The sequence below is a fragment of the Ammospiza caudacuta genome, chromosome 1 (assembly GCF_027887145.1).
Source record: "Ammospiza caudacuta isolate bAmmCau1 chromosome 1, bAmmCau1.pri, whole genome shotgun sequence".
Classification (NCBI taxonomy): domain Eukaryota; kingdom Metazoa; phylum Chordata; class Aves; order Passeriformes; family Passerellidae; genus Ammospiza; species Ammospiza caudacuta.
In genome coordinates this window covers 56,229,067-56,240,796 of record NC_080593.1, presented here as the reverse complement: position 1 = coordinate 56,240,796, position 11,730 = coordinate 56,229,067, and the positions used below count along the sequence as shown (strand labels likewise).

General features: G+C 39.2%; 1 protein-coding gene across 1 annotated transcript; it reads left to right on the top strand.

Annotated features, from left to right (window-relative positions):
• The first annotated feature begins 1,688 nt into the window (after positions 1 to 1,688).
• PPP1R17 (protein phosphatase 1 regulatory subunit 17) lies at positions 1,689 to 10,332 on the top strand. The gene is made up of 4 exons (XM_058819433.1): positions 1,689 to 1,770; positions 5,181 to 5,333; positions 6,730 to 6,891; positions 10,253 to 10,332. Exons 1-4 carry the CDS (start codon positions 1,689 to 1,691, stop codon positions 10,330 to 10,332), a joined length of 477 nt encoding a protein of 158 aa, XP_058675416.1.
• Positions 10,333 to 11,730: the final 1,398 nt, after the last annotated feature.

Genomic DNA, 11,730 nt, shown 5'->3' with positions numbered 1-11,730 from the left:
ACTATTAGTCTTTTTTTTGGTCTTTATTCCTGTGTAGTATTACTTTGTTTTAAATCTTATGTCTGTTAGTTTTCTGTCTATTAAATAAATAATTCATTCTATAATGGACTGAATCAGCCTATATTAAAGAACTTGTGAATGAGAGTGAGCTTTGGGGTGCTGGCTACCTCAATAAAGTTATTGCCTGCTGTCAGAGGCCTGGGCAAAAGGCAAGGGCTTATCTAAACCAACACATAGAATCATAACAGCAGTGTTATTCTATTTATTTGTAAGTCACTGTCATTTAAGACATGTGTTCCATTCACTGAAGAACTACATCAGTGCAACCTTTTCCACCTTCTTTTGCAAATATTTTGTTCAAGGGTTAATTGTTCTTCACATAGATGCAAGTTTAGTCATGGAAATGAGATTAACTCCCTTACTGTTCTGTCTCTTGTCAGCAAACAACCAATGCAATTTACAAAGAAATAATAAGTAATTTCTTTCCCTCCAGCAAGATAAAACCAAACTCCCAGAGTTTAGTCTCCTATTTTCCCATCCTCCTTTTCACTGTTATTCTGCCACTGCCTCTTTTCTTACTTTTCTTTTTTATTTGCCTTGTCTTCTCTACCTCCCCTTCCTCTTTTTTTCCTCAATTACTTCTTTCATCTTCAATTCATAATGTCTCCAGTTTTTTTCTTTTCCTCATTGCCTTTCTTCTCCTTACAAGGAAGTCATACTCTGCTCTTATTCCCTGAAAATGGAGAAGGGAGGTTACGAATGAAAAACTACCCCAGTTGTTGCTAGATCACTTGGACTGCACCTTCAGGTTGAAGGTTGCTTCCCTTTAACATTGCCTTTGTCATTCTGATGAGTTTCTGCTAAGCAACAATAGAAATGATCAGCAGTGAAAAATGGTCTAATTTTCTTCTTTCTATGGTGGCATCTGTGGCAGCCCCAGGATCAAGTCTCAGCTTGCAAGGTGCTGAGGAAGCTCAGGTAGGAGGACGGGTGAGGATGCACTTCTACACCCACTGCAGCTATAAGTAAAGGGAGACGAAATAGCCCAAACAGCAATCCAGTGAGACTTACAGAGCATGGACACTTAAATAGCTACATGAAATGGGTTCCCATGGTCTTACCAAAGTGATGAGTAAGTTTACTTCATGATGGCTTTGGGATCTGTGAGCACTGGCCATCTTTCCGAGGCAGCACTTTACAGCTGATTTTTCTGGTATGTAAGGTATCTTAGTGAAGCTGGACTTAAAAGACCAAGTCAACAGAATTAATGATTTAAGTTAGTTCATATAATAAATAGGAAATATGATCCTTAGTTTACTGTTAAGAACAAGTGGAGAAGAAAACCAAAACAAAACATCCTCTTCCTTAGCATTTACTTTGTGTATGAGATAGCACTTTCTATGTGCTCAAAAAAAAAGTATGTTTTTCTGTGGAGTCAATCTATGCTAGTGTGGGTTGCTTATAGCAAGGTAGGTGGAGAAACAGATTACTGTGTGTATAACCAAGACAGTGAATCGCAGCATGTATGAGTAAAAAATCAGGTCAGCAGACTGCTGGAAGACAAGAACTCTTCATCAATTGTTAGGTAACACCAATATGTTTGTTTTATGTCATGCTGCTGAATTTCTTTAATTTTTTTTTCATTAATGTGGTGTAGTATCTTCATAGGAGGAGAAAACGCTGCTTCAATGATGTCAACAGAATGTGTTCAGCCACTTGATATCCCAGGTGACAGACTGGACAAGCAAGATTCACAGTGTAACCATTTAGGTAAGTGTTGTTTGATGATGTCATTGCTCTAATGAGGGTATTGTCTTCACATAATAAAGTCCAGTGATACAACTAACCTTCCAGGAAAACACATAGATTACACCTTCTGCTGACACTTCTAGTGCCAGATGGAAAGACAAAGAGCACTTTTTCTGCATATAAATATCAGATGAATCTCTAGAGTGAAGTTAATTAAAGAGGAGAAAGGAAAAAGAGTCATTGATTTTTCCCTGGTAGAGCAGTTTCTTCATTTATATCACAGCAAATGGAAAGTTAGGATATAGCTGAACTTTCCCTAAATATATCTTCCATGTGCAATTGAGTAAAAGATTTCAAGCATTCAATTTGCCATCACTGAGACAGCTTTCTAAAAATGTTTTCTGTGTTGGGAAGTTTTTTTCTTTTCACAAATGGAATGGGACTGCTGGGAAACATTCCCTGAGCTTTTATTGCAGCCTCATTACATGATTAAGACAATAGAAAGATGGCAAAAGCTCTGCCAGCAATGTACTGCCAGCAACAGCCCAAGACATCTTTGTTACAGAGCATTTAAAATACTTCCTAGCCAATAGTGTATTGCTAAAGCTTACAGACAATTGTTTTAGCCAATTACTAAAAGTACATGTACACCTGCTTCACACAATGCTTACTTGTCTCCTTTCTATTGACAATACACCATACACCATTATTAAGCTTAAAACTGTCTACTATCTTGGTAAGCATAATTTTCTGTAGTCTTAAGGTCTATCTTAGCCAAGCCTAAAACTCAAGCTATTGTTTCATGTCCTTGCTTGCTATACCATTGTAACTTTTTCTACCTTCAGACTTTGCAGCTGTAGCTAGTTCTAAGTTTCTCTGCTCTTTCTCCTTCTCAGGCCTGCTTTTTCAGCTTTGTGAAAATCATCTTTCCTTCACTCTTTCCCACAGTTTTCTCCTTCCTCATCAGTTTCCTTTCTTAAAGCTACTTCTTACAGCTTTCACAATGAGCATACTAGGATTGTCTTTGCTCTGTCACACTCCAGAATACTAGATTTCATGCTTGATAGATAAACTTTTTGCTTATTCATGGTCTTTGCCTCTGCTTCTAGTGCTATGATTTCACTCTTATCTCACAAAATTGTCCTGAAGATTTAGCAACCCAGAAAGAAAAATCTGTTTGCTTGTTGTTACCTTTATGACAACAATAATGAAACACAAATGCAATTTCACTTCCTTGTAAAAAAAAAAGTCTCACCACGGGTTTCATAAATTTTGTTTATTAGTACTGCAAGGAAGGTATCCTAGTTCTGTCTCTGCTACATGGCATTTCTAGCCACAGACACTGTTTCTACAACTGCTAGTATACCATAGTTGGTCCATAAAATTGCTTATTTAAATATATACAGAATGAGTTTCTTTATACTGTTGGAAAACAGAGGCAATGGGAGGGTAAATGATCTCATTAGGACTATGAAGAAAGCCTGTGAAGGTCAGAAAAAAGCCCCACATCTCCAGGGACTTAACCCAGAGGCCATCCTTCCCACATCTACCTGCAGGCTCACAGATATAACAGCTGCCTTAAATAGTGTGAAAGAGCCTGCAATGAACTTGTGCTTGCATGAAAGTCTGCAGCCAGGGGCTGGGTAACCATGTGAGGAGCCCAGCTGAAGGCAAACAAGCTGCTTTTAAGAATTCAAAACAGTGGTTTCTGTGATGATACTAATGACAGGTTCACAAATGAGTGGTTAAAATGCTTAAAGAATCGTTGTCAAGGTTATTGGCAAAAAGCAGGGTTTAATACGAATTCATGAGAATGCAGCTTTAACAGAGTTAAGTGGCAAAGTTCATTCTATTGCTTACTATGTAGACAAAGCATACATAAGTAAATTGGATTAGAAGCAACTTGGAATGATTTACATGAAGACTGGGGATGCAAGAGGGTAAGGGTGCAGGGGATATGGATGTAAGAAAAGGGTGCAAAAGCACTTAATCATTGACTAATTTTATATTTGAAAAAATAATTAAATGGGATTTGCTACAATTATAACAGTGAGTTAATTATATACTCAAAATAACAACATTCATACCATGATCTATTCACTTGCATGAACACATGAAAAAAGATGTATACATCTATATTAACAAGTGTAAAGGTATCTATCAAAAATTCCTGTCAGGCTCAGTGCAGTAATCATATCAAATCCCTTAGTGTTTCTCAACCAGCCTGGGCTGCACCTCAAGGAGATTGTATGTGTGGGGATGGTATCTGCCTAGACCTTTTTATCAGCAACAGTCTTTCAAGTATTGCAAACTTGAGGGTTTGCAAGCTCCAAGAGGGATCCTACTTAGAGGCCCACTGTGTTCAAGGAGAGCTCAAACAGCTCTCCTTGCTGCTACACTGCTGTTTGTAGCATTATAAGATGATTTTTCCAAAAACTTCCAGTAAAAATAGTACTATTACACTCAGGCTATGATTAATTTTTTCAAAAAGTCTCATAACAATGGTATCATTTCCATTGGGTAAATGACTTACCAAAGCTAATAAGAATGACTGATTATCCTTTGTTCCTTACTTTGGTCGGACTGCTCATGTTCCTGGTATGGTCAGAATAGTTCCTACCTTTACCATACAAGAGCACCCAGGATGGTCATAGATGCTTCAGCGCCCAACTGGCACAGTTAAGGGGCGCCTCACCACTCAGCTGATTACACTAAGGCTTATCAGAAGCTGCTGAGATTGTAGAGCAGGCCTAAAGAGAAGTTGAGGGAGAAGGATGTACTACCACAACAAGCTATCTTCTGTATTTTCAGCTTGCCTGAGCACCCAGAAATACAGACCCTTGCAGAAAAAGTCATGTTGACCTTCTGGGTGATCTGAGTAAAGGATTGTTTTAAAGGAAAACCAAAAATCCAGTGTCATGTTATGTAAATAAAAAGCAAATACCAATTGCTCATTAGCTCTGGAAATAAAGGTAACTCTTGAAAGGAACAATACACTGACTGGCTCATTTTACAAATAGACCGACCCTATATATGTATAAAAGACCCTATATATGTATAAAACTTTACTTCACAGAACTGGCCTTGTAACTCTTGAAGATACAATCCACACAGTTACCACTGGATGAAACAGGGGTGGCTATAGAACCTCTGCACACAATGATGCAGCCTCTCCTCTGACATGTAAGCACACAAGCTGCCCACAACTCTCTCTGTTTTATGGGTACTGCCAACAACACAGAAGGACTTCCTGAGTCACTTGACTTCCATGTAGTATGGCACAGAGCCCTCTTTTGTTTGCTTTCTAAATATTTAAGAGATTTTTCTTCCTGGGCATTTGAATTAAAGCACTATTATCAAAGTTATTCTTTCCACCATCTGTTTTTTTATGTCCCCTAAGTTTTAATTTCCATTATATTTTTTCCCTGCAGAAGATCTTTCAGAGCAGCTGATTAAGAGCTGTGACCTCAAAAATAAACCAAGAAAAGGTAAAATTCTCACAGCCTCTCAGAAGACTGAACAGGAGCAAAAGAAGCCAAAGAGAAAAGATACACCTGCTTTGCATACTCCACCACCTCTAACATGTGAGCAGTAAATCTCTTGACTTTGAAATCCCAATTCATGTCTGGGGACTGGAGAGGGATGAAAGTCCATGGAACGTTCAAACAGTTATGTCCCCTTGGATGCAAACAGGAGCACAGCTTCCTGCATGTGCACCTGGGAAGGCAGGGGAACAAAAAAGTCTGTCTTTCTCAAAAATATTCCATGTTAGTTGAAGGGTTTGGTCTCACTTCTGGGAATACCAAGGTGGATAGGTTTATGCTCTGAAAAACCTGCTTCTGTGGATCTCATAGACTTGCTGATAAATAATGTTACATTACTGCGTGATACTATGTCTATGCATTGACAGCTGCTGAGCCATACTAGATGTCCCAATTGGATATGGTCCAAAATCAAAAAAAGGATCCAGTCCAGCCTTTGCACTTTCCCATGAAACTTGCATCCAGTGCCCAGCAGGAGGCTGGGGCTGACGCTTGGAGTAGACCAGTCAAGCACACAAGCCACCTGCAGGATGGTTCTCCCAGAAATCACAGGGATCATGCGTTTATGGGGACTCTGGCAAAGGGTAGGTGTTTCAGGAAGCCAGAAAACATCACAGCAATGAAAGGGCTTCTTGTGGAATGCTCCCTACTGTGGCACAAATACAGATATTTGAGACCCAAATGCCACCAACCTGGAGAAGGGAAGAATAAGCAGGAGAATTCTACTGAAACCTAATGATCCAAAACCAGCAGTGGGAATAAATCTTTGTCACTCTCAGCTAACAAGCAGTTTTATAATTTCCATCAAGAGAGCTGTGCTCTTACATTATTGAATTCTTCTTCCCATGCTGCACATACATGGAGGAGTTAGCCAGTAACTACTTGTGTGCTTCTCTGTATATCTGCAACAATTCACCAAGTCAAAAATAAGCACTGGGATTTTCCAGTATTTGTAATCCAGATATTTGATTCTGTTCAGTTTTCACATGTACCTTCCATCAGCAATTCTCTCTTAGGAAGAGCAGCTCAGAGGCTGGAGAGCTGTGTTTACTTCCTGCAATTGTCATATCATAAAGAAAACATTTTTTCACTAGCCTCTTCTGTGTGGTCATATTGCTCCCAACTAACCTCTTGAACGTCTGTGTGATTAAGTTACTGTGGTAAGATGTCTAAAGTTCTGGAATAGGAGATTACACTCATCTGTCCCATGATTTTTAGTGCATTATGCATAATCAGAAGCCAGCTGGCCTGATAGCATCATTTTCTAGAGCCTGTGGGAAATAATTAATTTGAAAGAAATGTAGGGTAGGTACATCATGCAGCAGATCATGCAGTTGTGCCACTCTATGTCAGAGTAGTCTTTGGGAAAGCTACACAGGTGGAAATTTCTTCAATGTAAACAGGCTAAAGTAGCATTTTCTTTATTGCTTGCTTACAGGCATAGTTTCAGACTCATCTGAAAATCTGCTGAAAAGGTATGGTATCCCAGAGAAGTCACAGAGAGAGAGAGTGTCTCCAGTCTCTCAAATCACTGGACGGGAGCAGAAAAAGCCCAGAAGAAAAGATACACCTGCAATACACATCCCACCTTTGATAATAGGTAAGAAACTTAGGTAAAGACCCTCCTAGGAGGCAGCAAAAAGTGGCTAGTGTCAGAGATATACTTAGAAGGCTGAAAGGAGGTTGCCCTCTGCTCAGTAGAGTAGCAGTTCTTGAACTGGACCTATTTGGTATAAGTATATAATAATAATGGGGTGAAAATGAAAAGTCTAATACATATCTGTCGACGGAAGGAGACCCAGACATCCGTTTGATCATCACAGGCCCAATTTTATTGATCAGTACGGCGGGTTAAATACAGTTAATAATGAGCTTCATACATATTGCAAAAGTTGAGCTCAGGATTGGTCAGTTACATATCAGCACCTACGCCTACTTCTGCATTCCTATGGTTCTACTTTTGATACTTTTCACATATTCTCAGGATATATTCAGGACTAATCTCTACTCCCTCTCCTCATGTTGCAGCAAGGTCACTGCTGACCTTTCCTTTTAGCTTGCTGACTGCTGACTTTTCTCCTTCAGCTTAACCAGCGGCATTATTTCAGTATGGCCTTTCTCAGCTAACCAATTATTAATAATACTCTCCACACATATTCCATGTTCAAGCTCCAAGGATAGAAAGAACAGGTAGAAAGAATAGGCATTTGGTGACTTGATTGTCTCTTGCAAACTGCAATTCTACTTTTCTGAAAACCCAACTACTGCCCTGCTTTTCAAACCTAAGCACATAGAAATTTTTAGGTCACCGGCACTAAAATGCCTCCAACAACCTGGAGCAAAGCTGTACTGATTAATCCCCTCCTTCATTTGGCAGTCCCTGACAGGCACTGATGTAGCCAAGTGGTGATGAATTTCTCATTATCAGCACCTTAAAGATAATTCTGTGTATCAGGAATGACGTACAGTAGACACCATGTTACTTGCCAATGGGGAAAGTTGGGAAGGGAAGGGAAGGGAAGGGAAGGGAAGGGAAGGGAAGGGAAGGGAAGGGAAGGGAAGGGAAGGGAAGGGAAGGGAAGGGAAGGGAAGGGAAGGGAAGGGAAGGGAAGGGAAGGGAAGGGAAGGGAAGGGAAGGGAAGGGAAGGGAAGGGAAGGGAAGGGAAGGGAAGGGAAGGGAAGGGAAGGGAAGGGAAGGGAAGGGAAGGGAAGGGAAGGGAAGGGAAGGGAAGGGAAGGGAAGGGAAGGGAAGGGAAGGGAAGGGAAGGGAAGGGAAGGGAAGGGAAGGGAAGGGAAGGGAAGGGAAGGGAAGGGAAACTTTACCATGGATCATTTGGAAAAAGCTAACCTGCTTTTTGGGTAAACTCAGGAGGCAGAGCTCAGGAACATACACTAAATAAAGCTGCATCATGCTTTATGAACAAATTCCCTCTCTTATTTAAATTAAGAAGTGATGAAGGAAAAGTATATTTATGTAATTCTGATTACCTAGTTATAGCATACAAACCAGCTTTTTTAGAGCAGATTCTAGAGACAGCTTAAGTGTATGGCCCAAACAGAGGTCCCCAGCTGTAAGAGGAACCCATATTAGTAGTGTGTCTGATGCTTACCACGATAAATAGCAATGAATCACTTTGCTAACTGATGAACTCCAGAGGTTCCCAGTAGAGTTCAGGATTCAAAGCTCAGAGGGATGCAGTCCAGAGATGCATGTTATAAATTTTCCATGGACCACCAGCAATTTCAAGGACAAATCAGCATTTTAATGCAAAACAATAGAAAGAGAATACAAACAGGAAGTCAAAATGGTAGTGATTTGTGTAACACTGGGAAAACTTTTTTTTTTCTTTGATATGATGCCTCTGATCACTTGTGAAGAAAATGTGTTTTACTGGATGCAGTTTGGAAGTTCTGGGTTTCAAAGAGTGAGAAGCATGTTTGATTTGCTAAACATTTGTAAGTTAGTCTTTCTCTGTTTGCTGTTTTAAAAAGTCACTTAGCCTCCCTACCTCTGTTTCCCTAGCTGTGTGTATTATGAAATGCAACTCATCCTGCAGATCTATTTTAAGGATTATTAGATTGTTCTGTTAATATCTGCCAAGGAATCTGGCTAAAGAAAACAGAGGGTAAATATACAATGTCACCATAATTTCCCAACAGAACTTGCAAGTAATTGCAATTTTTAGGTACACTCTAGAACCGCAATGGCTCACAGAAACATGAGTGTTTCTGTTAGAAAGCTAAAAACTAGACAGAAAAAGTTGTCTTAAATCATTTATTCGTCAGGTGCCACCTAGATGTAAGCCATACCTCTTGGGCTACAAATCAGAGAAACAAGATAGCACATGTCTACAGACTGCCTAGGGACAATGCCTGCAGCTGAGCTGGAGAGGGAAGAGGTGAATAGTTAAACTTCCATTCTTCTTACCCAGATGTTTTCAATGGGGGTGTGGTATTTTTCTAAAGGAGCTGCCTTAACTGGTTTTCTAAGCTATGAGAAAGAATGAGGATTTGAAACTAAGTTTACAAGTTATCTCTCATTTGATTAGGAAACCTCAGTGACATTTCAGGAACTGTATTCCCATATTTACACATGCATTTACATTCTAGCTCAAACCCACAGGGCTAAAGACCATTAATTTAGCTAATGAACTATATAATGCTAAGTGGGGATGGCAACAGAGTGTTCCAGAGTTGACTACAGGCTTGGATCAGATTCAAGCCATTTATTGTCAAGTGATATGGAAAAAATGACCATTAGAAATTTGCCTATATTTTGTCTTCTGGTCTAATTCCTTCAGAAAGACAAGGTGTTGGCTGACTGAAGGAGAACTTGCTACTGGAGACGTCTCCTCATGACTCATTTGTATGGATGTGGCATAACATTAACTGTGCCACTTCAGTAGAAGTTTGAAGGCTGAATACATTTAGAAGCCTAACCCTTGTAGAGGAGATTTCAGATAACTAACTTAGTAGGCCCCTTTCTTTAACTGCATTTCCCAATTGGATTGGATGCTCTCGAGGTGTAAAACTGATTCTGCTTCTCATCTGGACCACATGCCACCTAGTAGATACATTAATTTTCCTAATTTTACACAGTACATTTGACTGGCTTTTATTTGTGACAGAAAATCTCTCAGACCACCCAGAAGGGAGAGGGACTGTCCTAGGAGTGCTGGTCAAAACAAAGAGGTATAACACATCTGCCATTTTCGCTGCATTTACAAAAAAGTATTTGTGTGGACAGCTGTTAATTTTTTTTTGCTAAAAATGCAGTGATTCAACTCTAGTTCAGTAAGTATTAAGGGACTGAAATGCCAAAAAGAAATGAGGAGTAATTCGTGTGATGACATTAAAATGAAGAAATAAGAGAAAAGTGAAAAATTCTCTTTTGCCACCTTTTTTTTATTTGGTTTTTTGTTTGTTTGTTTGTTTGTTTGTTGTGTTCTTCTCTTTTTAAGGCACTAAGCTATTTACAGAAGAAGAACAAACAGTGATTATGGAAGATGAAGAAAAGGATGGAGACACTATCCACAGTTAGATTACAATGATATTTCAATAATACAATGTAAATAATCATGGGTCATTCAAAGTGGCAGCACATTAAAAAAGATCTTTCACCTTTATAAATAATTTTCTCAGTTGTACACTTGAATTTAAACTACCACCAAGTGCTTATCTGCTAATCTGCATCTCATAATTCCCAGCAAGCATTATTGGACATGAATAGCAGAAATTTCAGTTACACAGGGTTTGAAGGATTCTGTCGGTTTACTAGAAGGGGCTTCCTAGCATTTTTGTCAAGAAGGAGTCCACCTCAGATCAGATCTAGTTTTGTGCAGTGCGGTACTCACACAGTACCCAGCACTAGAAGTGGTAATGCAGAGTAGTAAAACATCAGCTAGTGATTCAAATTGCTTTTTTTGTCTGACACTTGACCTAATTTGTTCAGCTTTCATTTCCTGGAATAACACTGACCACAGTGAAAATTCCCAAGTGCAGACTTGATGGGATAGATGAAGAAGGTGAGAGGGCCAGGATTCAATTCTAGAGTCTCTGAAATGCAAAGCAAATATTTCCTCTGCCTGTATCTGCTCATGACTTGTGTCTGTAAAGAGGGAAAGATAAATTTACTTTAGAATTAAAATTACACCTAAGGGCTCTCAGTGTTGACAGATACATCAAACAGGATGGAGAGCAGAGATCTCAGAGGAGAAACACTAGGGAAGTGCAATGCCTGCTGGTAATTGTCTCCACTGGATTGCTGAAAGATAAAATTGTGGGATAGTTGATGCTTTTGCTCCAAATAATTTATTTTCACATCTGCTTTTTAAATTGAATCCTAGGTAATCAGTTAGGAGAGGTTTTAAAGATTCAAAATCACAGCAGGAAGGTAAAAATTGAGTAAAAGGAATAATGTTACTTAATGGCATATGCTTACTGCAAGGTAGAAGAGCATCATGTGACTTTTTAAATAGTTTACCTCAATGATTCAAACAAGAATTGCTTTCACAGCTAGCTACAGCATTTGTAGAGAGATGGGTATTGGTAGAATATTTTACCAAAAACAAAAGATAGAACAGGACACTGTGTGCTTATCTTAATAACTCTGGGATAGATGGAGTAGCACTGCCAGCTGAACCGTTAGGGAAGTAAGCAGAGAGGTTGAAGATTATCTAGCCTGGCAGACTGAATTTAGTTATCTTTTTAAGTCGCTTATACAGACAGCTGAGGACCATACTAGTTTGGACTCCATTTGCCACTGTAACTGACAACATCTTTCATGAGAATGCAGTCCATTCACAAATATATGTGAATGTATACTCTCAAGATGTAATCAATGAGCTTACAATAAATAATTGCATATTAAATTGCACAAGAGGTCCACTATATGATTAATGGGATACCTCTTACTTAGAAAGTGTACTTGTTTTTATCC